The following is a 27,430-nucleotide window of genomic DNA, read 5'->3' as shown; positions in this document are numbered from 1 at the left end:
CTGCGCAGCCATAAGCCCTGAAAGACAAGCAGCATTTAGGAAGGTAGACACATTCACATTTTGAGAACACAGGCAGGATATGATTATTTTACTTCCCTTTTCTAATTCTTGCAGGCCTTATCTGAATACCACCACTCTCCATCTCCTTTGCAGATGAGAGATAAGCCTGACTTTCGGTGAGATGGCCTTTCCCTGCCGTCAGCCAGGTCAGGTCCTCATGCTTGTATGGCTGCTGCTGCTGATCTTGGGTGAGTAGGGGCCTGACTGGGATAGGAGCCTAAGTTCCTAATGTCAGCTGGGGGAAGCCCAGGGGGCTTCTGTCTCCACTTCTATCTGGGCTTCAGAGACATAGCAAGAGGTAGAAAATGAGCAGAGCCAGGTTTCCAGGAAAACCAGAAGGCTCCAGAGACCACCCGAGAAAGCATGTGTGGCACCTTGGCTTCCCACCTGCTTCCTTTCTCACCTCATAGGAAGCTTGGATTTTCTCTCTGCCAAATCACATGCCTAGACCCTCAGAGAAACAATTACTGCCAACACAGGCAAGGGAGGGCAGGTCTGCAGAGCAACACAACTCCCTTCCTGAGATTTTAAGCCAATATTTAACCAGAGATTGAAAAGGTATGGAATACAGTGCCCAAGAAGTAAGGTAGGGGAGATAAACCATTTCTCCAAGCTGTTCTCTGCCTCTGCACTGCCCAGTTCAGGCCAGAGAAGAGAGGGAGATGGGCCTATAAGCTGCTACGTGCATAGCAAGGAGGCCAGTGGTGTGGGTACAGCCATTCACGTTCATCACATGAATCATAGGTTGTATTTTTGTTTGGAGGTATGGAATGTGGGCAAAGAAATAGGAGGAAGAGCCCAAGAAGGGGCTGTAGCTTGGTTGCTGGGGAGTTTCTCAGAATTTAACAAAACATTGGAACACCATCACCCCGTGCTAACCTTTAACCTTGTCTCTCTCTCACAGCTCCCGGACAAGAGCAGTCAAGTCAATCTTCCATTCTTTCTCCTTCCTGCTATCTGGGCATTTGTCCTCCCAGCCAGCATGCCTGTCCTTGTAAATGGGGACTAGGGGGATATGCCAACATGAATGGTGCTGCCACTCTGGAATCACAGCTGTCACCATGGAAGATTAGCAGAGCCTCCTGTGAACTCTGCAGCCTTAAGTTCTTTCCCCATCGGTGCAGGGAAGGGAGTATTTGCAGAGACAGTAGGCTAATGCCCAGAACCTTCCAACTGTCTCCTTTCTTCCCTAAGGAACTCCCTCCTCAATATGTTCAAGTTAGAGCCACCATTAAAAGGCAGAGAAATAGCTCGCATTCACAGAGGAAGTGCTACAACCAAATCTTTATACACCTCCAAGGGAGCTCATGTTGCTATCACGCTTCGATTTCTGGTCCCATTGGTCAGTTGCAATTTTATATACAAATATGGTTTCTCAAGTAGCTCATACCTCTCTATTCAAATTCTTTATGTCCCTTAATCTTTTACTGTGTCTGACTTAGATGGAGTGCAGACCAAGGTTGCCTTCATCATAGAATCTCAAGTTAAACAAAATTTAAAAGTAACAAAAGGAGAAAAAAATGTTGTTCATTATATATGAGCAACCAAGTAGGAAGTGGTTTTTCAGAGTCTAGAAACTACATTCCAGGCCCACCTGTATCTTGACAGGAATGTACAGGACAAGAACATTTCAGAATCAGCCACCTTCAGAGACCCTCATAATGTTTGCCTTGCTATGTATCCCATCTCTCAAGCTTTTCTGAGCCCATACCAGGGACTTGAGACCTCTCCCTATGACACCCACCTGCCCACCTCTGGGCTAGGAAAAGAGTGAGGAAGAGTAGGTTCTACCTAAGGCATGTCCCTGGGTTGTATCTGCTCCCTTCCCAATGGGAATCAGTCCAGCTACTGGCTGGCCCCTCCTCTGGGTTTGACCCACATCCCACTTGCATTCACCTGCCTGCACCTTTCTCTTACCTATTCAGGAACACTTCCAAAAGCTTTCCTTCTCCTCACACCTCCATGGTCCACAACCTTTGAAGGAGAGAAAGTGACTCTCACCATTCTCTGGCCAAGGGATATATAACTTGGTATTACAATGACATTTTCTGGTCACGCGGATCTGAAACAATCCAAATAGATGAGTCTGGATATTACACGTGCAAGATCCAAAGATCTACCCTCAGTGATCCTGTGCGTGTGGAATTTTTTTCTGGTGAGGAATGAAAAGGGTGAGTCTCTGAAATCAAGTTGCTGGGCACCATGTCTGAAGGTTGGGTGAATGAGGGAACCCAGAGAAGGTTGTAAACAGGCATGAGGATATTTGATGAGCTGATCCTAGTAGGGAGAATAAGGAGATAGGGCTATGGAAAATAAAACACTGTCTATCTCCTCCATCCAGAGACACATGAGTAACCCAGAAGCCACCAGGCAAAAAGGGACTCAGTTATGAAGAAAGATATTGTATAAAATTCCTCTTTCAACGATATGTATGAGGATCTTTTAAGTACATTCACTCACAAGGGAGTACTGGGTATTGGGGCCACATGGAAACATTGGTGTAGGATATTTAGTGGTATGTGCAGGGCTATAGCTCTTCCCTCATGGGCAGAAATGAGAGTCTGAAGAAAGAAACAGATGGAGTATGCTTGTTCACTCTTTGCAGAATGGCTGATCCTGCAGGCCTCATATCCTATCTTTGAAGGAGATGATGTAGTTCTGAGATGCCAGGGGAGGAAAGAAGAAAATATTAATGAAAAGACTTACTACAGAAATGAAAAAGAAATTAGTAATCATCTTAAAGGGAGCATCATGCTACGTTCAGTCTTCAAGAACAATAACCAATATCATTGTACTGCTTCTGGGAAATCTATTTGGGGATCATGGGAAACAACTTCAAATCTTTTAAAGATCCAAGTTCAAGATAATGGTTACACTCCTGTGGGTAATAGGGCTTGGCAGCGAAACCATGTGTGGAATCAAAGAGGGGTACTCATCAGTGGGGACTTCATGAGAGGCCTCTTCTGAGCAGCCATGGGAAGGAGATGGGAGGTGGCTCCATGTGCATGGGTACCTACTTCCTGACGCTGTGCTGAGAACTCAGGTGCATGTTTCTAGGAGCTCAGAGCCTCACTGCCCTGGAAACTATGTTTGTTCTTCTTTCTAGAGCTGTTTCCACATCCTGTGCTGAGAGCCAGCCCCTCCTAGCCCATCGAAGGGAGCCCAGTGGCCCTGAAATGTGAGACCTGGCTCCCTCCACCAAAGTCAAACATTTGGCTTCAGTTCTGTTTCTTCAGAAAAGATCAGGCCCTGGGGTCTGGCTGGAGCAACTCCTCAGAGCTCCATATCCCCATCATTTGGAGTGAAGACTCAGAGTCCTACTGGTGCCAGGCAAAGGCAGTGATTCCCAATGTCATAAAAAGAAGCCAGAGATCCCGGATACATGTTCAGAGTGAGTGTCTGTGGGGCAGCTCTTCCAGAGTGAAGGCAGGGAGCAGAGAGCAGAGCATGACCTCTCCTGCTCCCTGAGATAGTGAATGTGGCAGGAGGAGCTGCCAGCCACCCCGCTATTCTTTTCTCTTCGGCTTAATGATGGCCTAACTTCCCTATAGCATCCTCTTCCATCTAAGTTCGGTGATAGTTGTTATTGATCACTTACTGGGTGTACAACCTGTTGAGGCCACAAAGACATTCAGGGTACATCTTCTTGTGGGTCAACAGTTAACGAGAAGCACTGTTGACCACATGCAGTCTGTAGAGGCCCCTATGGGGTGTCCATGTGTTAGCTGAAAATTATTCAAAAATAATTAGAAAAGAGGAAGATAAACACAAAATGGAATAGTCAGAGAAGAATGTGAGGAGCAGTGCTGAGACTGGAAGAGCCTTGGAGAATGGAGAGGGGTTTAGGTTCTGAATCAAGTCACTTCAGGGTACGAAGAACCTTCCTTGTTCTCTCTTTTTATGTGGTCCATTGATGCATCAGATATGCCTTAGAGATAAAAGTCTATAAAGTCTGACTGTGGTCAACATTAGGTTTAAAAGAAGATCATAGGCCTGGTGCTCACATTATCTGAGCATGGGAAATCTTGTGTGTAGGGGCAGGTACTGCTCCCTTCATAGTAATGTACACAACCACTTCCTTATTTCCACTTTAGACTCTTGCCTATTGCACTGTTGCTATTAGCTTATTCCTGACAACACCAGCCTTCCTTCTCTTTCACCCTGCAGCGTCTGCCTTTGAGACTCTCTCAAGTCCTTCTCTGTCCTCCTAGGGATCCCTGTGTCTGATGTGAATCTAGAGATCCAGCCCCCTGGGATCCAGCTGATTGAAGGAGATCTTTTCCTTATCTGCTCAGTAGCCAAGGGTACTGGGACTGTTACATTCTCCTGGCACCGGGAGGGCTCAGGGAAGAGTCTGGGCAGGAAGATGCAGCGTGCTCTGCCAGCAAAGCTTCAGATAGCCACAGTGAGGGAGCAGGATGCTGGGAGGTACTACTGCTCAGTGGACAACATGCATGGCCCCATCCTCAGTAAATGAATCAGAGTCACACTGAGAAGTAAGTCCCTCATTCCTTTCACTCAGCCTTCTTCCCAAGCCAGGGTCTAGGTTCTCTGTCAGCCATGAGGATCTTCTGAAGGAGACAGGAACAGAGGTGTGAAAATTTTAATGCCAACCTAGGAATGGAAAGGATGGAAAGTAAGTTGAGACAATTTACTTCTTGAGAAAACTAAGTAGTAATGAAAACAAAATTATCCAGGATCCCTCCTCATGGTTCAAGGAATACATGTACATCTAGGCTCCTTAAGTGGAGCCATTAATCTGTCACAGTGTCAGGGACCCTTTCTGATGGCCCCTGTCTTCCTCAGTTCCAGCATCCCGCCCCATCCTCACCCTCAGGGCACCCAGGGCCCAGGCCGTGGTAGGGGACATGGTGGAGCTTCACTGTGAGGCCCAGAGGGGCTCTCCCCCCATCCTGTACCGGTTTTATCAAGACGATGTCATCCTGGGGAGCAGCTCAGCCCCCTCTGGAGGAGGAGCACCCTTCAACCTCTTTCTGACTGCAGAACATTCTGGAAATTACTCCTGTGAAGCTGACAATGGCCTGGGGGCCCAGTGCAGTGACAGAGTGTCACTCAGCATCACAGGTAAGCAGGATATACTCACAGCAGTCACAGCTAATAACAGATTATGTCTTCTCACAAACAGAGCCCCTCTGCTCTTTTTGCTAGTGTGACATCCCAGCATACTTCCCACTTCTGCTTCCACCTGGGACTTCTGGGACTCTTCCTGTGACTACACATTAAGAAACTAAGACCACTCCTTTATTTCTTCTGTCATTGTCATGAACAGCCCTGTATTCCACTCAGCCTTTCTACTAGAGGCTCAAAGACTTTCCAAAACACCAGATACATGATGGCTCAGCAGATAGAAAGCTATATTTCTAAATTCCTTTGTCCAAGAACAAATGACCAGACCAGTCCTTGCCAACATACTCTGCCTTGACTCCCATTCAATCTAGATTACTACCTGGGTTATGAGACAGCGTCTCCTCTTATGGATGCACACAGTCCCAGAGCAGCAGAGCTTTCTCATGGCCTTCAGACCCTAATCACCTGCTGGCCTTCTCATCTTCCCCAAATGCTTTCCCTCTTTTTGAATTTTAGGGTATCGGTTAATCTGATGTTCTCCGTTCAATCTCAGAGAGATTAAACATTTCAAAACATCAAGGTCATAGAGCTGATAAATGGCAGAGACAGGAGAGTCTCAAACCCAGGTTCTCCTGATCGCAGGTCCGTATTCCTACTACTAAATTATGATGGATATTTTCCTTTATTATCTTGTACACGTACTCAATTAAAATTGCCTATGAGCTATTTTTCCTCCTTCAGTTCCAGTGTCTCGCCCTGTTCTCACCTGCTGGGACCCAGGCTATGGTGGGAGATTTGTTAGAACTTCACTGTGAGGCCCAAAGAGGCTCTTCTCCGATCTTATACTGGTTTTATCATGAAGATGTCATCCTGGGGACCACCTCGGCCCCTTTTGGAGGAGGAGCATCTCTTAACCTCCTTTTGACCACAGAGCATTCTGGAAACTACTCCTGTGGGGCTGACAATGGTCTGGGGGTCCAGAGAAGTTACATGGTGACACTCAACTTCACAGGTGGGATGGGGGCACCTGAGCTATGGGTTGCAGTTAAGGTCAATAAAATATTTTTCCTACAGGCTGTACAAATTCTACCCGCATCAGAGAGTTTTTCAACATACACACCAAGGCTTGGGGCTTCCAGGGATTGTGCTGATTTCATGGGGGAAGGAAAGGGAATAGCTTTCAGTCTTAGATGCTGACAATCATGTGAATCAAAATTCAAAATTTATTTTGAAAATTACAAATTATACTGGAGATTATTCAAATGGAGGAATCAGAATCTGGAAGAAAACAGCCCCCATAGATCTCTAGCCCCCACCTACGTGTTACCTAGATCAGAAACATTTGCCACTGGAACTCAAATATAGGTCTTCCCAATTTAGGGTTTTCCATGAACAAAGTAATCCATATCACTGTGGGAGTCATCGGGGGGCTGCTAAGTATGCTTGGCCTTGCTGCTACTGTTGCTCTGGTGAGTCACTACAGGACCCAAAGGAAATCAGGTGGGTGTCTATGTCTTACCCTTTGATGTTGTGACTTTTGGCATTGTTATAATAATTTGGACTTGTATGGTGCATCCTATTAAGGTCATTATTCTCTTCCAAATACTAGACCTTCAGTTCTCCTACTCACTGGCACTCTGTAGGCAACAGTGACAAAAAGGTAGAATGCATTTCTCAATGAAGTTGTTACTCCATGTGTTTAATTTGCAATTTAAATCAGATAGCGGAGTTTCACTTCCAATAAAAATTAGAAAGATAAGTATTTACCATTTCACCCCTGATTCAAAGCTTACTGAGAACAAAAAGAACAATAATAAAAAGTCTTCCATCTGTAACAACAAAAAGTAGGTAATAGCCATGGTGCAAACTATAAACTCTGAGATATATTTGAGTGCCAGTCAAATATTGTGAAATTTGGAAAATTAATAGAGATCCTGAGGATGAAATCAAAATTTCAGTCTTTTATCTTTGCTAGTATATAGAAATACAACTGATTTTTTTATATTGATCTTATACCCTACAACCTTGCTATATACATACTTATTAGTTCCATTCTTTGTTTTGTAGATTCTATCAGGTTGTTTACATAGTGATCCTGTCACTTGCAAATAAAGATAGTTCTACTCTGCTCTTTCCAATCTGGGTTAGTTTTTTTTTTTTTTTTTTTTCTTGTCTTAATGCACTGGCTCCTCCTGTGCCATATTGAGTAGAAGTGGTGAGAGCAAACATGCTTGTCTTGTTCCTGATCTTAGGGGAAAGTGTTTGGTCATTAAGTATGATAATGTTAGCTGTGGAATATTTATAGATGCTCCTTATTAGCCTAAGGAAGTCCCTATTATTTGTAATTTACTGAGAGTTTTTATAGGAAAAATGTTTGTCAAATGCTTTTTCTACATCAATTGAGATGATCATATGGTTTTCTTTTCTAGTCTATTGATACAGATTTTGAATATTGAATCTTAAACCAGCCTTGCATTTGTGAGGTCAACTTCACTTGGTCATGATTGTTGAATTTGATTTGGTAAAATTTTGTTAAGAATGTTTACATCTATGTTCATGAGGGATATTGCTTGGCAGCTTTATTTTCTTATCATGCCTTTGTCTGACTTGATGTCAAGGTAACACCTACTCAGTTACCACTTGTAGTATTTGTCATTCCTTTTTGTGTCTCCATATTTCCATATGGTATAATTTTCCTCCTGCCTAAGGTACTTCTTTTTACATTTCTTACAGTATGGGTCTGCTGGTGAACTTGACTGATAGTGTTGCTAAAGTCTAGTATATCCTTACTGATTTTCTACTTGATCTATCTATTATTAAAAGAGGGTTATTGAAATTGCCAACTATAATTGTGGTATCCATTTCTTAGAATTCTATCAAGTTTTGCTTTAGGTATTTTGAAAGTCTTTTATTAGGTGCATAAATGTTTATAATTGTTTGTGTTTTTGATAAAATGACCACCTTATCCTTGTAACATGGTATTTTTATCCATGATAGTGTCATCTACTTTGAAATAGTCTTTCAGAGTACTGTTCATGTAAGTAGTATTAACATGGTATTTCTTTACCCATCTTTTTACTTGCAACCTATTTGGGCCTTTATATTTAAAGCATTTTTTATAAATAGATAGTATACTATTAACTCTTGCTTTTTAAACCAATATGACAGCCTCTACCTTTTAACTAAGGTGTTCAGGCCATTTACATTAATGTGATAATAAGGTTAGATTTAAGTCTATTATTTTGCTCTTTGTTTTCCATTTGTCCCATCTGTTCTTTGTTTTCCTTTTCCTTTCTTTCTACCTTCCTTTAGACCAACTGAGTACTTTTTATGATTCCATTTTTCCCCTTTGTTGGCTTATTCGGTATATAATTCTTTATTCTGTTTATTTTACTGGTTGTTTTAGCATTTATAGTATGGATATGTAACTTACCACAGTCTTTTTTCAAGTGACATTAGAGAACTTCACATATAATATAAGAATATTGCCATTGTGAGGTGTCTGGATGGCTCAGTGGGTTAAGTATCTGACTCTTGATTTTGGCCCAGGTGGTGATCTCAGGGTTGTAGAATTGAGCCCCATGTTGGGCTCCTTGCTCAACCACAGAGTCTGCTTGAGATTCTTTCTCCCTCACCCTTTGCCCCTTCAACAGCCACATTCCAAATAAGTAAGTAAGTAAATAAATAAATAAATCTTAAAAAAATAATATTACCATCGTGTACTCCATTTCTTCCCTCGTAGCTACAGTGCTATTATTTTTGTAAACAAACACTTACCTGCTAAAGAGACAAGTATAATTTAAGAATCTTACATATTTACTTAGGTAGTTACCACTTCTGATGTCCTTCATTCCTTTTTGTATCTCCACATTTCCATCTGGTATTATTTTCCTTCTTCCCAAAACATTTCTTTTGTGTGTCTGGGTGGCTCAGTCAGTTAAGCATCTGCTTTTGGGAGAGGAGGCAAGATGGCAAAAGAGTAGGGATCTTGATTTCATCTGGTCCCCCAAATTTAGCTAGATAACTTCCAAACCATCCTGGACACATATGAATTCAACCTGAGATGTAAAGAAAGAACAGCTAGAACTCTAAAATAGAAAAGGGACCACTTTTCTAAAGGTAAGAGTGCGGGGAAGAGAAACAGAGGAGATACATCAGAAGATAATAGCGGTGGGGGGGGTGGTCTTTGTCAGCTGGCTGCAGGAAAGTGATACAGCCCTAGGACTCAAAATCAGGAACTTTAGAAATCTGCTCCTGAGAAAGTCTTCCCCGCCTGAAAAGTGCTCAGTGAAACAGGGCAGAGTCACAGGACAGACAGTGAGGTCTCAATACTCCTGGAGGTACTAAAAGACCAGGGGTCCCTAAGCCAGCAGAGTTTCCAAGCATTGGAGCTGTGAAATGGATTTAGGTCAGTGACCCCGGAAGAAGGCTCAACTTATGACATAAACTGGCAAACCACAGATGGATTAGGGGACTGCTGTCCATGTTGGGTCCCTGCAAAGGACTGGAACACAGCAACCCTCCACTTGCATCTGGGAGATGCTGAGCAGGTGCGTACTCTATGGGGTGAATGCTCTCCGTCCCAGGGCCCTGCAAGGCACAGAAGCAGGGTAACCCTCTGCTTCCTCCAGGAGGGGTGGAATGGGTGTGTGCACAAGCAGGCAAAACCTCTCTCACCACTAGGTGCCCTTCAAATTCTGCAAATCAGTGTCACCCTGCCTGCCCCCGAGGAGGATCTGAATTGAGTGGGCTCTATAGGAGTCTTCAGTTTAGCACACCTCTTGGCTCCAGGGCTGGAGATCTGGCTGTGACCATTTCTTTTGGTTTTGTATTGTTTTTCTTTCACCTTCAAGAGAAGCTCAGCCTCCAGGGAACAAAGACCTTACAGGGCAAATAACTTACACTGATCTAGGCCACCTGGCAAAGGGCGGGGCATCTCTGCCCAGACACAAACACCTGAGAATCCGCAGGGCAGACCCCTCCCCTAGAAGACCATCTGGAAGAACAGTGGAAGAGCAAGTTTACTGACCAAGAAGCACTGGAAAGCATCAGGACTGAAGGAAAATAGTATATAGAACTTGAGGTTTTTTCCTTATGATTCATTTATCTTTCAGTTTAAAATTTTCCAATATTCTTTCTTTTTTCCTGTCTTAACTATATTTTATCAACTCTTCATTTTTAAGTTTTTTCTTTTTTGACTTTCATATTTTATAATCATGTTATAGATATATTCTTCATTTTTTACTTCCTTTCACTATATTAAATTTTATTTTTGTATATATAGAAGTTTTGTTAGTTTATTTTGTTTGTTTATTTGTTTTATAATTTTGGGATTTAGTACCTTCTAACATACAGACCAAAATACACTCAGAACCAAGTGGATCACCATCTTGGTCCATTCTGTAAGATTGTATTCTCTTTCCCCCCATTTCCCTCTCCCATTTTTAAAAGTTGGCTTTTGTTTTCCATTGTCTTTTTTATTTTATTTTCTGGTCCCTGACCTCTTCGGAATTGGCTACTGTGTTTTTGCTTGGGTCATGGTTGATATTTTTGACTACTATTTTTTGACTACTATTTTGACTACTCACTCATACAGCCATTCTGCACTGGACAAAATGATTAGAAGGGAGAATTCACCACAAAAGAACCAGAGGTAACACTCTGCCACAGATCTAATAGATATGGATTTAAGTAAGATGTTAGAAATAGAATTTAGGATTACACTTATAAAATTACTAGTAGGACTTGAAAAAATGCATAAAAGACTCTAGAGAATCTCTTACTGCAGAACTGATATCTTATCAGGCTGAAATTGAAAATACTCTGAGATGCAGTCTAAACTGGATGTTCTAATAGCTAGGGTAAATGAGGCAGGAGAGAGAGTAAGTGACATGGAAGACAAGATGATGGAAAGAAAGGAAGGTGACAAAAAGAGACAAAAACAACTAAGAGCCCACAAGGAGAGACTCTGAGAATTAAGTGATAGTTTGAAAAAGAATAATGTTCATATTATTTATATTTAGAGGGCGTGGAGAGACAGAAAGGACCAGAAGGTATGTTTGAACAAATCATAGCTGTGAACTTCCCTAATCTGGGGAAGGAAACAGGCATTCACATCCAAGAGATAGAGAGAACCCCTCCCAAAATCAAGCATCTGCCTTCGGCTCTGGTCCTGATCCTGGGTTCCTGGGATTGAGTCCCAGGTGGGGCTCCCTGCTGGGGACAAAATCTTTTAAAAAAAACATTTCTTTTAACATTTCTAATAGCATGGATCTGCTGGTGATGAATTATTTCAGTTTTTCTATGTCTGTAAAAGTCTTTATTTTGCATTCATTGTGAAAGATGTTTTTGCTGTTGTTGAATTATAGGTTGAAATTTTTTTCTTTTAGTATTTTAAAGATGTTGCCTTACTGTATTCTTGTGTGCATTGTTTCTGACAAGAAATCCACTATCATTCTTTGTTCCTCTGTGACTGTTTTTTTTTCTCTCTAAATGTTTTGTCATAGATGAGGGATTTTTGAATTAATGGATTTTTAAATTCAGTGTCTTGGGTATCTGTAAAGTTTCAATACTTTACATTTTGGAATTATTAAAACTTTGCTTGCAGTCTGCCTCTCCCTTGGCATAACATGGCATTTCCTTTTCTGTCAGGCCAAATGCTTCTGTTCTGCCTTTCTTAGGACTCATATTGAAAATCAAGCAAGTAAAATAACATATAAGGGAAGGGAGAAGAAATGTGTGGGAAATATCAGAAAGGGAGACAGAACGTAAAGACTGCTAACTCTGGGAAACGAACTAGGGGTGTTGGAAGGGGAGGAGGGCGGGGAGTGGGAGTGAATGGGTGACGGGCACTGGGGGTTATTCTGTATGTTAGTAAATTGAACACCAATAAAAAATAAATTTAAAAAAAATGAATTAAAAAAATAACAGATAAATAAAACATTTGGATCTCAGTTTAATGAAAAAACTTACATATTTTTCTTAATGATTCTGGTCTAGCATTGTCTTCTTACCCTTTTCAGGTTGATCAATGAGACTCTGTCCTATTTATTTGCATGAAAAATGGCACCAACATTTTATGATTGATATTTTAAGGGTACTCAGTATTTTCTTAAATAACATTACATTATAAAATTAAGTGTATATATTACTTAAAAATATATAAACAGAATAAAAGCACGATCCCCAATAGTACTCATCATAAAATGTATCATTCATTTAGAGCCCATTATATGCAATTTTGTAGTTTGTCTACTCCCAATTATTCAGTAACTACATTTCAGTTCAATTCAATATTATTATCACCATATTAGAGATGAAAAAATGGGAGATATTTCATAGGTTAAATCATCTTTCCAAATTCATATATCTTTTAAGAGTCAGAGTTAGGGCTTACCCCAGAGTCTTCCTAGCCCTTCTTTTCACTGCATCTTGGTGACTTATGGAAGGCTGGTCACACCTCCTACTTTCAAAACTCTTTTTTAACACCTATGTGGGTGTCATTTATTAATTAGAAACATACTAGAAGTGCAGTCATTAAAACCTTACTGTTGCAGTTAATAACGTTCAAAAAACAGATTGCTCAGTCAATACAACAGCAAACACAGGAAAATTGAGATTAGCAACTTATTTTATGTGATCCATGAGAATAAGAGCCCAGGAGGTTCTGACCTCCAGATCTAGAGGGAGTCTTTTAAATAGCAAACTCAGTAAGAAATTCTGACAGTCCACCAATCAGAGGGTATCTGCCTTTCTCATCCCAAAATCTTGCTGACTGTACTTCCCTCGTAGCAAAGTCTTCCTTCTCATTATCCATTAGCTTTCTCAGGGAGGAACTCAGCTCTTTCCAATTTTTCTAAAATTGCTCTGCTCCTTAAGCCTGCATGTATTCATCCAGTTATCAAAGGGAGTGATAATGTATTGACTCTGTGACTGAGTTGCCTGGATGAAAATTCCAGTAATGTAACTTGCCAAACACTTGATATTTGGCTGGTAAATTAAACTCACCAGTTTCTTTATGGGCTTAATAACAGTATCTGCCATTTTGGTGCTTAGCACTGTGCCTGGCCCACTTGTCCTCAGTGTTATTAGCTTGTGTTATGTAAATAGCCACCTTCCGGGTCTATTCTCTCTTTTACAAATAAAGAGATAAACTGACTTGCACCCTGGGACATACCTAACCCATGCACAAGGGAGAACATGGGCTGCGGACAGATGTGAGTTGTAGTTGCTTTAAGGAGGGAGATTTGGGCCAGGATCATGCATCTCCAGTTTAACTCAGGGTTTGCAGGCTTCAATCAGTCATTTTTCATGAGGATGTCTACTTGGGGCAATAACTGGTAGTCTCTAAGACCAGTGCCACAGATAAACAGGCAAAAGTCAGGAATGGGAAATAAGGAGGAGTCCTGCATTGGGGCAGGTCAAAAAGATTTCAGTGTTTCATTGATGATGGAAAAAACTGCCATATTTTCAAGCCTGATGGAGTAGGCTCCCCGATTAGGTTTACATATAATCATCTATTATAAAATTATCAACTGGACATTTTTTTTAGTCCTCAAAGTACATACTTTAATCTGTTCAGTTGCTGAATAAACCTTTATTGAATATTGTCAATATTCTAGCCACTGGGAATATATAAAAGATTAAGACAAGTTTCCAGCCTCAAGTAACACTCTTTCATGGTGGTGAGAGTTAGAGGGAAACATACAAATAGGTAATTACCATCCAGTATGGTGACTTTAATATTGCAGAGTCTACGCATGGAAATAGGTCACTTCATACAGCTCTCTGGCCCCAGAGAAAGCCCTGGAGGAGGAAAGCTCGGTGGGAATTGGCCAGGCGAAAGAGAAGGAAAGAAGGGGTATGGAGAAAACAGGACATATCCATGGTGGTTGGGTTTGCAAGGGCCACAGGTACAGAGAAGGCTGAGCTTGTCATGGGAGCCTTGTTGATCCATACTGTGTAGGCACTCTGTCTCTCATCTCCTCCTAGGGCCATGGTCAGGATAGAGAAGAAACACTGGGAGCACTGGGCCCAGAGTTAAATACTAAGTCAATACTCTTGTGCTACTCGGCCACACCTCCTTAGGGGGCATGCTGCTTTTTTTACTGACTGAAGGAGTATGATTCTGGACAACTCTCTTTCAAGACTCCATCTTCCTCATCTATAATATGCCATGGGGGGTAGAGCTGGATATTCTCTAAGATTTGCCATAGCCAAGATCTAGAATGAATCTGATTTCCAGGAAAGGACATTCTAATGTAGGGCAAACTACCTACACAGCTCACTTACCATCTGTGATCCTCTGTTTGTTTTTCAGGAGGACTCTCTGCCACTGGAACACCCGGGTGAGATCTCTGCTTCTTGTGCCGACAACATTGTCATGATTTATTCATACCCACAAGACAGGGGCACAGAATTGTATACATTAAAAAATATTTGACTGGACTTCCTATCAACATTTTCAAATTCTTATGAAATCCAAAAATGTGATTCAGAAAACTACTTCAGTGATATTTATGAATAATACTCACTTTGACCTACACATACACAGAACTCATGTCATTTGCACTCATGTTAATCTATCTCCTTCCTTAAATGGGCCCTGGTGGAGAGCTGACACTCACACCTTAGTGGCATCATCTTCACAGGGCTGCACTTCACTCTTCCTTGGCTCATTCTTCCACTACACACTCTTTCAGGACATACTTATTAAATGCTGGCAGTGTTTAATTCACAATATTAACTGCAGAAGGAAATAGAATTGGGGGGAAAATCACCCTTTTCCCGGAGAGCCTTCACAATATTTTACAGGAAAGGTAGATTATTGTAATATGAGTTGAAACACTGAAAGGGACCTTTTAAAAAAGACAAAGGTCAAGTTCTGTGGAAAAGTAAAAGTCTGTGTATCAGTGTTTAAATTTTTGAAAGCAATAAAAAATTAGGCAAATATAAGTGCTTACCAAAAAGACCTTGAGACTGTGTGCTTTTACCACTGATCTGGCCTCAGTTGCCCTCTCTGTTAATGTTGCCGTAAGCTGCAAGTCGCATCAATAATGCGTTCTGAGTTTTCTTGAGAGAGCCATGCAGACTCAGGGTAGCCAGCCATGATATTTTAAAACCATTTTCTTTCTTTATTATTTGAGAGAGAGAGAGAGAGAGAGAGCATGTGAGTGAGCACAAGCAAGGAGAGGGCCGAAGGAGAAGGTGGGAATTCGCTGACAAAGTATCCCAAGCAGACTCTACACTGAGTCTGGAGCCTGACACGGTGCTCAATCACACAACCCTGAGATTATGACCTGAGTCAAAATCAAGAGTTGGACGCTTAACCAACTGAGCCACCCAGGCATCCCAGCAGCCATGGTTTTTACATGGACCTCACTGGGCTCCCCCTGGACAGTGGTTTTCCTGAGACTTGGTATGATCCACAAATGCTTCTCTCCCTTGTGTCTCTCCCTGTCTCACAGTTGCAGTCCTGAGGAGCATTGCAGGGCTTCCTGGTCTGGACCGTTCCTCATAGGCCCCCAAAGTCTCCTCCACTCTGAGTCGCCAACCCTGATGGAGCTGCAGCCATTGTACAGGAATGGTCAGGATTTCCTAAGTAGCCCAGGGCTCCAGGGATGAGCCAGGGTGGGAGGAGAGATTGAGCAACTGCCCATGACTCAGTCACTTTCAATTTTAAAATGACATTCCTGACCCTGTGTCTGAGGCAGAAGGTAGTTATGAACTTAGTGGCTGAGACGAGTCTAGAATGTGGGCTCTTGACTATAGCTAGCTATAATCTATTTCCTCACAGTGATTTCTTCAGAAAAAGATGACAAATTGATTTATTCCCAGATCTGGAGCAGCCAGCATACAAAAGAAAATCCAGGTTAGACACCTTCCAGGCAAGTGGAGGTGGGGCATCAGTGTGTGAGCAGATCCTAGGGGCCTCTGATCAGGCCTCTCATATAGGAGTGGGACATGGACGGAAGGCAGCATCTGCACCTCCTGCACTGTTATCATATGCCTGTGTCCCTTCCCACTGACCCATGTGCACTGCCACCAGAACTCCATACACTCTCTGTGGGCAGATGCTATTGTTTTTCACTAATGCACTAGTAGCATCTACTGCAGTGCTTACAAAACTATAGGCCTCTTCAATTTTTTTTTTTTTAAAGAATGCATGACCAGTTATTTCTAGTCTCAGCCTCTCATAACCTAAGATGTAGGCAATCATAATTCACCTAACTAGTCTGTTTATTTCTAATCTTTTTTTTTTAATTTTTATTTATTTATGATAGTCACACAGAGAGAGAGAGAGAGGCAGAGACACAGGCAGAGGGAGAAGCAGGCTCCATGCACCGGGAGCCTGACGTGGGATTCGATCCTGGGTCTCCAGGATCGCGCCCTGGGCCAAAGGCAGGCGCCAAACCGCTGCGCCACCCAGGGATCCCTGTTTATTTCTAATCTTGTCCTCCTCTGGCACCCCAACAAAATCCCTCTGAGAGGCTCATCACACCGTCGCCTGGATTAACTGCCTCTGTGACTCTTCAGTCCAAAGCCTCCCCCTGAATCTTGGCTCCTCCTCAAAGCTCTGTCCTTCTGACTCTTCCCATTTTCCTGATCCTATTGGGCTGTTCCATGCTTTGGTGTTCTTACGTCTTATTTGTCCAGAGACATCCTTACTCCCACCTAGTTTACCCTGCGACCCCTGTTCACCTGTCAAGAGGTAGCTCAGGTACCTCTGTGTAACATGAGATGGCTCCCACTAGCTCTCCCCATGTCCAAGCATGGGAGGATGGGTTACCCTTTGTGGCAATAGCAGAGCTCAATAGATATTTTGATCTTGGTCCCCATAATACTTGTTGCATACATTGACATGTCCTTTGTTCCCCTTAAAAGTTGTAGGCTCCTTGTGTATATGGACCGAGTTTGCATTGTTCTCTGTCCTTGCAGTTTACCAGTGCTTCACTGAGCACTTACTGGCTGAATAAATACATGAAAGAGATCCAGAGGACCCCTTGGAAGGATAAAAACACACATACTGAGTTTTCTTTTCTTTTTTTTTAAAGATTTTATTTTTTATTTATTCACGAGAGGCAGAGAGAGAGAGAGAGGGAGGCAGAGACACAGGCAGAGGGAGAAGCAGGCTCCATGCAGGGAGCCCGATGTGGGACTCGATCCCAGGACTCCAGGATCACGCCCTGGGCTGAAGGCAGGTGCTAAACCTCTGAGCCACCCAGGGATCCCCCACACTGAGTTTTCTTAATGCTTCATTACAAATCTTCATCAGGAATTTGCTCTGTGGCCTCAGAATGCCATCATCCTCCCCAGCTTCCTCCTCTTCTCTCCCAAAGATTTTTTGAAATGCGTTGTGAGTGGGTTGTAAGTTGGAATATGTTGCCCACAGTCTAATACTTTTCTTCCCTCCTCCCATCCAACAGCACATTCAACAAGGACACAGCAGAAGGATGAGGTGAGTCACCCTTTCTGGCTCCCTCTCCCCTCTGCTCCTCCTCACCTGTACTTGGGTACTTACTGTTTGTGGGCTTTCCACCAGGAACCTGGGATCGTCTATTCAGAGGTGAAGAAGGCATATCCAGATGACCCTGCAGGGCAGGCCCATGAAGATGCTACAGAAAACTATGAGAATCTTCCATGAACATCACTGGCCCTGGGACTGCTAGTCCCTTACCCAGAACAGCTCACACAGACCCTGGGAATAGTCTTTGCCTTCTCCCTGTTTTCCACAGCCACATACCCTCTTTCTGTCCAGGAGGCTGGGTGGAAGGTCTGCTCTACCCCTCCATGCCTGAGTCTGTGTGTTCCCTGGGAACAGGAGGGGCGACATTTCAGTAAAAATGCATTTCTTCACAGTAGAGACACATGTGAAAGCAGGGCAGGTGGACCTTCACCTCCTGAGCTCATAGAACAGAGGAGGGAGGGCGAATGGTCCTGCCAGGATCACAGGGGTGCAATCATGACCATGTGCTCCAAGTGTGATTGAAAGCTTTGGATATGTGGTCTCTGCATAAACAGTTTGTTCTAAACACTTTTGTTTCCTTTTTTAGATAGATGGGTGATAAATGACTGATGATAATATTAATGAATAAGATAAATGCAGATATAAGAGAGACACAACCCAATCCACTCAGAATTTGTAGGCTTCATGAGTCTTCCTGTCTTACAAGATCAAACCTACCCCCCTACCTATAGCAGCTGAGTCACACTGTTTAATTGTTCAACAACCACCATTTGGGGGGTCCAGAAGCATCAGCAGCAACCCTGGAAGCTCAGTGGAGCCAGTGAACTCTCAGGACTCAGGGCAAAGCCTGGTGTCGCTCAGGAGCTTGCATGGCCTGAGTTGGCAGAGGAGGTAGGGATGCAGTCAGCCAGTAAGCCCATGGGAGACAACCCTCACACTGCCCACCAACTCCCAGTCAATTCTTCAATGGCCTGAAAAGCACTAAGTGTCCATGATGGGAGAAAATATTTAAAGAACATGCCATCTGTGTTTAAGTCTCTGGAAAGGTAGCAGAGTTGCTTTGAGTGTCTTTTATTCATAAGGAATATCTGACATTGTTAGCCTGTGTCACCTGGGATGACACTGAACTTTTTATAGCTGTGAAAAAGATAGGCCTTAGCAAGCTAGTAGGTTCACTGATAACTGGTATACATCAACTGACACAAGTTACAGACAGCATTGATTTTACACCTGCCTTGTTTATGTCTTTAAGTAAATAATGCAGTGATGGCAACCTTTGAAATAACAATAATAAGAAGTACTAAATGTATTTCAAGTGTTATTCCTTTCCCTGTGGGTGTCAGAAGCTTAGGAAATGGGAAGTGTAACATACAGCAAAATACAATCCAATTTGAGGTTTTATCTTAGCCTTATGAATTTGACTGACAAGCTAATTTGCTGAGGGGAAAAAAAGTGATGTTTTTCATAAAGAGGAAATACAAATTTTTGTTACGAAAGGGGGACTTATATGTCTTGTTTCTGTATTAGCAAGTACAAAATGCTACCCAGAATGCATGCTTGACCTTTAGAGAGAGTGAGAAATCCAGATGTCTATGCTTATTTTTTTAAATAGATTTTTATTTATTTATTTATTCATGAGAGAGAGAGAGAGGGGCAGAGACACAGGTAGAAGGAGAAGCAAGTTCCCTGCAGGGAGCCCGATGCGGGACTCCATCCTGGGTCTCCCGGATCACACCCTGGGCTGAAGGCGGCACTAAACCACTGAGCCACCCGGGCTGTCCAGATGTCTATGCTTAAATTTGGCTCTGAATGCCTCCCAACTTTGGGCTCCAGGAAGAATAGAGCCATATAGGGGGAGAGGAGGATGCCACGGGGTACTAGCTATGGGAAGCCCACCCGAAAGAGTGGTGACAAAAGGCTAAGGCAGTATCCCGGGACTGGTAAGAGTCACTCTGCAGGAGGGCATGTCAGCTGTGGAGCTGTGATGCCAGCAAGAGATGGGGACAGCATGGGTTCTCTGGTACACAGAACCAGAGAGGGGGTATAGACCCCCCTTCCAGGACTCCTTATCCAGGTCCTCAAGCTGAGGACAAACAGTATCTGTGAACAGTCATGGAGAGTCTAAGGAATAATTGGGAGAATATCTAAGCGGAAGTCATGCTTCCAGTTGGTCAAGAAGATAACATTTGAGGCATCGAGATTTAAGACGTGACTATAATTTCTTTTATTTACATTATATTTATTTATTTACAAATATCTTGAAGAATAATTTATACACAATAAATCACATATATCTAAAGTATACAATTTGATGTTTTGACAGATGTATACATCCACAAAACCACCATCACAATCAAGATCCCAAATATCTCCATCACACTCCATTGTTCTCCTGCCCTAAAGAACACCTCTTTCCCTCCACACCATCTCATGCCATCACAGGATGCTTTCTGTCACTATGGATTAGAGTGTATTTTCTAAATTTTCATGTAAATAGGACCATACAGTATATACTCTTTTGTGCCTAGCTTCACTCCCTAAGCAGAAGAATTTTTGAGAGATTCATTCACACTGTTTCAAATAACCACAAAACGTTCCTTTTTATTAGTAAATAATATTCCATTGTATGGATATACCACATTATCCATTTATCTGTAAATTGACATTTGGATCATTTCATTTATCATTATTAAAAATAAAACTACTGGAGCACCTGAGTGGCTCAATCAGTAAAGCATCTGCCTTCCCCTCAGGTCATGATCCCAGAGTTCCCGGATGAAGTCCCACGTTGGGCTTCCTGCTCAGTGGGGAGCCTGCTTCTCCCTCTCCTACTGCCCCTCCCCCAACTAAAGCCTTCTCTCTCTCTAATAAATAAATAAAATCTTAAAAAATAAATAAAACTACCATGAAAATTCACATACAGATGTTTGTGTCTCCACTTCTCCTCTGTAAATACTTGGGAGTATAATTGCTGAAACACAGAGTAGATTTATACCTAACATTTTAAGAGGTTTGATATTCTTTTTTAAAATATCTGCACCATTTCATGTCCCCGTGAACACTGACTAATAGCTATAGTATTTCCACACCATTGTCAACACTTGGCATTTGCAGACTTTAATTTTAGCCATTGCAAAGAGTGTGTGCTGTAGTGTAGGGTGATCTCACTGTGGTTTTAATTTCTCTGGTAATCCAAGATGTTTATTCTCTTCTCAAATCCTTACTGGCTCTCTGCAAATCTTCTTTTGTGAAGGGTCTGCCCACACTCTCACTTCTTTATTGGGCTATTTGTCTTTTTATTATTGAATCACAAGAGTTTAGTCTTTAGTTTTTTATTCTGGTCTGATTTACATGTTGCAAATATCTTCTCTATGTCTGTAGCCTGCCATTCATTTTCTTAATGATATTTTTTGAAGAGCACAAGTTTTTAGTTTTGATAAAGTGCAGTTTATCAACTTCTTAATTTTATGAGTCAGTTTTGTTTCCTATTTAGGAAAGTATACCCAAGGTCAAAAGATTATGTTCTGTTTTTCCCTAGAAGTTTTATCATTTTCACATGTACATTCGGGTCTATGCACCATTCAAAGTGAATTTTTTGGTGTGTGTGTGTAATATGGGGGAAATGTTCTCTTTTTTTCCTGAGAATATCCACTTACTCCAGCACCATTTGCTGAGTAAGCATTCTTTTGCCTCTTTTTAATCTGAGTTGTTCATCTCTTATCCAATTACTGGAGTTATTTACATATTTGGGAATGTATCCCTGTGTCAGATACATGTTTAGAAAATATTTCCTTCTAATTTGTGACCTACCTTTATATTCTATTCATTGTGACTTTCAAAGATCAAAAACTTATAATTTCATGGAAATTATTTATCCTCTTTTTCTCTTACAGTTCAGGTTTTTATAGCCTTTTAAAAACCTATTTGCCTAACTGAATATTATAAAGTTCTTTGTCTACATTCTCTTTTAGAAATGTAAGTTTTTAGCTCTTATATTTAAATATGTGGTACATATAAAGTTAATTTTTGCATATGGCATGAGGTGAGAGTTGATGTTAATTTTTTCCTATATAGACATCCAGGTGTTTTACCACCACTTCCTTAAAAAACAAAACAAAAACAAGATAAAACAAAACACTACCTTTTCCTCATAGAATTACTTTGTAACCTTTGTCAACAATCAATTAGCCATTATCAATGTACATCTACTTCTGGGTTATCAGTAGATGATCTTACACATCAATCTTTATGCTCCAAATCACACTTTCTTGTTTACTGTTGGTTTGTGTTGCGTCTTGAGATCAATTAGTATAAATTCATCAACTTTGTTGGTTTCTTTTTTCAAAATTGTTTTAACTAATCTAGGGTTTTTGCCTTTCCATATGAACTTTTACATTGATTTTTAAAAAGTTTTTATTTATTTATTTGAGAGAGGGACCACAGGTAGAGGGGAGGGACAGAGGGAGAGGGAGATGCAGACTTCTTGCTGAGCAGGGAACCCAATGCAGGGCTTGATTCCAGGACCTGGAGATCATGACCTTAGCCAAAGGCACTTAACCAACTGAGCCACCCATGCACCCTTTACGTTGATTTTTAAAATTTATTTTTAAAAGTCTATTAGAATTTCGATTGGGATTGCATTGAATCTGTGGATGAATTTGAAGAGAACCACCATCTTAACATTGTCTTCCAATCCATGAACTTCATACAACTTCCCATTTCTGTAGTTCTATTTTGTACATTTTATATTAAATTTATTCCTAATTGCTTTATACTGTATACCAATATAAATGGAGTTTTATTTCATTTTTAAATTATTATAAGTCCTCTTTGGTAATAGTCCTCAATTTTCTGAAAGATTTTGTGTATAAATGAAATTTTTCCCTCTGGACATTTGATAGAATATACCAGCAAGGCTGTTTGGACCTGGATTTTTCTTCACAGGAAAGTTTTTTGATAAGAAATTTAAGCTCTTAATTGATAGAGGATTATTCACACTTTTTTCTCTTTTTGTGTCAATTTGGCAGGTTATATTTTTCAGGGAATTTGTTCACTTCACTTAGTTATCAATTTTATTAGCATAAAAATTTACACAATATTTTCTGATATAGTAATAACTGTCCTTCATTCCTGGTTTTGCTAATGTGTTTGCTCTTTTTCTTTTTGATCCGTTTAGCTAAATTTCTCAGTTTTGTCAAAGAACTGACTTTGGTCTTTGTTACTTGATTCTAATTTTTTCTCTCCTTTTTTATGTTATTGACTTATGCTATTATCTTTATGGTTTTATTCCTCTGACTTACTTTATGGGTGATAGGCAGAACTATTTTGGTATTGTGGACATTGCTGCTATAAACATTGGGGTGTATGTGCCCTTTCGAATCACTGTGTTTGTATCCTTTAGATAACTACCTAGTAGTATTGTAGGGTAGCTCTATTTTTAACTTTTTGAGGAACCTCCATTCTGCTTTCCACAGTGGCTGCGCCAGTTTGCCTTCCCATCAACAGTGTAGGAGGGTTCCCCCTTTTTCTGCATCCTCACCAACATCTGTTGTTTCCTGAGTTGTTAATTTTAGCCATTCTGACAGGTATGAGGTGGGACCTCATCGTGGTTTTGATTTGTATTTCCCTAATATCAAATGATGTTAGCTTTTTTCATGTGTCTGTCAAACATTTGTATGTCTTCTTTGGGGTAATGTCTGGAGAATGAAACTGGACCATTTTCTTACACCATACACAAAAAATAAACTCAAAATGGGTGAAAGACCTAAATATGAGACAGGAATCCATCAAAATCCTAAAGGAGAACACAGATAGCATCTTCTTTGCCTTGGCCACAGCAACTTCTTCTAGAAACATCTCCAAAGGCAAGGGAAACAGAAGCAAAAATTAACTATTAGGATGTCATCAGGATAAAAAGCTTTTGCACAGCAAAGGAAACAGTCGGCCAAACTAAAGGCGACCTATGGAATGAGATAAAATATTTGCAAATGACTTATCAGATAAAAGACTGGTATCCAAAAATCTCTAAAGAACTTATCAAACCTAACTCTGGGAAACAAACAAGGGGTAGTGTAAGGGGAGATGAGTGGGCGGATGGGGTGACTGGGTATCAGACACTGAGGGGGGCACTTGACGGGATGAGCACTGGGTGTTATATTATATGTTGGCAAATTGAGCTCCAATAAAAAAATATATTTAAAAAAAGGACTTATCAAACTCAACACTCAGAAAACCAAAAAAATCTAGTCAAGAAATGGACAGAAGACATGGAATAGTCTTTTTTTAATGAGTTGTATGAGTACTTTATGAACTAGGGATACTAATTCTTACTATGTTATTTGTGATATAGTTATTCATGATGTGTCTTATACTTCTGTTTGTGGTATTTTAAAATGCCAAAGTCTTCTCATAGATTATGAAGATATATTCTTTACTAAGATGCTGTCTTCTACTTGCGGGTTGTGTGTCATAGGACATCTCCTGAGACTTCTCTAAATTTCTTTAAACATGAAATCCAGACTTCGTCTCAAGAGAGGAAATATTTGTGTGAATGTGGGAGACAAGCCACTTCTCCAATTGTGTTCTCCAAAGCATAATGTCTTTTTTTAAAAAAGATTTTATTTATTTATTCATGAGAGACAGAGAGAGAAAGACAGAGACAGAGACACAAGTAGAGGGAGAAGCAGGCCCCATGCAGGGAGCCCAATGTGGGGACTCAATCCAGGATCTCGCCCTGGACTGAAGGCAGCCCTAAACCGCTGAGCCACCCGGGCTGCCCCAAAGCAGGATGTCTTGATGGTCTTATTGTTAATATGCAAACAAAAACAGTGCCTCACTGATAAAAAAAAAAAAGAGAGAGAGAGAGACATGCATGTCAAGAATTATAACTGATATCACAGTGGCCTCTCAAAGACCCCTTTCACCTTTGTTTCCTCCTGAGACTGACCTTTCCATACGTGAAATCTTATTCACAAACTGTCTCCTCCTCATAGCTGTAAGTCTCCTCTCCCTTCCTTGGATTGGAGGAAATTGAATGGATTTATCTACACATGCCACTCTGAAATCAATCTCTCCTCTCTTCCTTATCAGTGAATAATTAATGTGATCTGCTTCCACAACTGTCATTTCTTCTGCCCTTGAGCAAGGCCAGAGCTGCTTTACATGTGGTGGGAGGGGTAAAAATGGAACAAGGGAAGTACACGCAAAAGGAAGAAGTAGTGGTTAGCGGTCTGCTGAGAAAGTTCTCAGATGACAGCAAATAAAAAATATTAGAAAATGAACAACTCTGTGCAAGTCTCTGGTTTCTTCTCTTTGGCAGTTCCAGGCAGAAGAAAAAAAAAATCTGTGCCTTGGTCTATTCTTTTAAGATTTCCAGGCAAGACTAGCTCCCTGGTCAGTGCCCAGAGGCTCCTTAGTATCTACCTAAGCCCCTTTTAACAGTGACAAGAGTGTGATCCTCTATTACTTGAGGCCACGGGGAGCTCTGTGGTCACCCATGCCTGCCTGCCAATCTATATGAGCATGGCCTGCCTTACAGGTAAGCCTGTCTTCTGAGGAATGGCAACAATGGGACAAATAAGATCTCCAAAGGGAAGGGCAGGTTTTACAGGTGCCTATTGATGAAACAATGTCTGAGCTATAAATCTGCTCACAGTTCAGCAGCTGACAGACTCCAATGAGATGAATCTGAAAGCAAGCATGTACCAAGGGAGTCTTACTGAAAAGTCCCTGCTTCCTGCCAGAATCAAGTGGTCTCGCTGAATCAGCATCCATTTTCAATACCCAGCCCTGCCACTTCGCTTCAACATCAGGTTAACAAGGCACCTGGAATATTTCTTGGCACAAAATCCTTTTGCTCCTCTGTACCTGGATGGAAAGAAAGGTCCCCACACCAATTTGGAAAAGAGAAGACACTTGCTCTCCAAAAGGCTTAAATATACTGAAAGTGGGACTTGCTCTTTTATTTATAAAGTATCAACAAGCTTCTTTTGGAATCAGGAACATGGACCAAGTTATATGGCCTTAAATAGAAATAGGAATTTTTTTAAAAAGATTTATCCATTTATTCATGAGAGACAGACTGAGAAAGAGAGGCAGAGACACAGACAGAGGGAGAAGCAGGCTCCATGCAGGAAGCCCGACGTGGGACTCGATCCCGAGATCACGACCTGAGCCAAAGGCAGGTGCGCAACCGCTGAGCTACCCAGGCGTCCCATAGAAATAGGAATTTATTCCCATTGGGAATGGCTTTTAGAATACTGATCAGGAAGGTCAAGAACAACCTGGGATCAGAAGGCAGCTTGCAGGGGGAAGCTGGTGGGAATCTGCCCCTCTACCTGTCATCGGTAGCCTACTCAACTTCTCTATGCCTCCATCTCCTTATTGTAAGCTGAGCATAAATGTGCACCCCAAGATCTTGTGAGGATTAAATGAGTTAATGCATGTGAGTGGCTTAGAACAACATCTGGAATGTACCAAATACTTAAATCAGTGATTGCTTTTGCTGGCTGACTCATTTTACCTGCTGACACATGAGCTTCTCTCACAGAACGTCCCATCATCTGAAGTCATCTTGTTTGCCTAACTGTTCACTTGTATGACATTGGCCTTCCTTCACCTTCATGGAGTCGGTTGGGCTGCTTCGCTGCATGCTGCATGCTGGTGCCGAGAACTCAGGCTGCCTCTCACCGATGGTCTGAATGCTTCTGCTCTGGAAACTGTTGCAGTCTGGGGCACCAGGGCTGATTCTGTCTCCCTGGGGAAGGCTGGACTTCTGGGCTTGGGGAGGCATGCACCGTGAGCCTCCACAGAATGCATGGATTAATCAGAATTAATTGGTTCAAGTCAGATTGATGGAGGAGATGACACTCGAAGTCCTGTCCCTGGAGGGTTTCCTTCATCACCTGCTTTGAGGAATGATCCTGGTTGGGGCTGCCTTGCTGCAGCAGACCCACTCCCATTAATTCCAGCACACTGTACAAAAACACCTGTGAAACATGCCCTGGATCCTCTTCTCCTAGTTCCTCTACTTCAGGTAAATGGTTGAACGGAGTTCTACATGAGGCCATAGGTGTGGACTACAGGAGAAGAGGACAGGCAGCAAAAGTCAAGCTACCCACTCATACAACTCCTGTCTGCCAGCACAATCCCCGAGGAGGGACACTGCTGTGCATGAACAGCCTTGTGGTCACAGGAGACTTGCTCACGATGAGCACTTAAGATTGCTTCGTCCCTGGATGTGCCATGATTGAGCATTCAATTTCCAGTAAGATCCAGTGGTAAACTGGATGCTTTTTCTCTAAAATCCTAGGAGCCCATCCCCTTATTCTCTTTTCCTGGCTCCTCAGAAGCCCCAGGCAACACCCATATTGGCTATAGTCACTTAGGGAAACACAAGACCTGCTGTATCCCATTTTTCAAATGGCCGAGCAGTTTCTGTGGCAATTGAAGCTTGCAGATCCTTCTCTTGCCCTGGGCCTGGCTCAAAACTGACTGCCTTGTGGGCTACTTGGCGATTGGGTAAGAATGATACACTTAAATGAGGAATATGTTGCTTCCAAAATTCAAAGAAATCTGCCAAGTATTGTGTCTCTTCTTCACTGACAAAGGGGTGCAAGTGGCAGTAATTTGCTTTGACTTTGAAGATGTCCTGAAATGGGGTTGATAATGTCATCTAACTTAGAGGAATTCTGTGGGAAGAAAATTCTGAACCAACACATGGCATTGAGCAAGTGCTCCTAAGTGTTAGCTCTGACGATGATGGCCATGCTAGTTATGTTTACTGCTGTTGCCATATTTGAAATTTAAGCAAGGTTG

General features: G+C 41.8%; 1 protein-coding gene across 1 annotated transcript; it reads left to right on the top strand.

Annotated features, from left to right (window-relative positions):
- The first annotated feature begins 217 nt into the window (after nt 1-217).
- Nucleotides 218-26,833, top strand: FCRL3 (Fc receptor like 3). The gene is given in 12 exon segments (XM_072831530.1): nt 218-248; nt 965-985; nt 1,986-2,057; nt 2,060-2,215; nt 2,666-2,929; nt 4,272-4,556; nt 4,867-5,145; nt 5,890-5,914; nt 5,916-6,160; nt 6,529-6,648; nt 14,468-14,495; nt 26,635-26,833. Coding segments are annotated over 12 exon segments (1,725 nt in total).
- Nucleotides 26,834-27,430: the final 597 nt, after the last annotated feature.

This window comes from Canis lupus, chromosome 6 (assembly GCF_048164855.1).
Source record: "Canis lupus baileyi chromosome 6, mCanLup2.hap1, whole genome shotgun sequence".
Lineage (NCBI taxonomy): Eukaryota > Metazoa > Chordata > Mammalia > Carnivora > Canidae > Canis > Canis lupus.
Note: the sequence above shows the minus strand (reverse complement) of the source record. Positions and strands in the feature narration are given on the sequence as shown.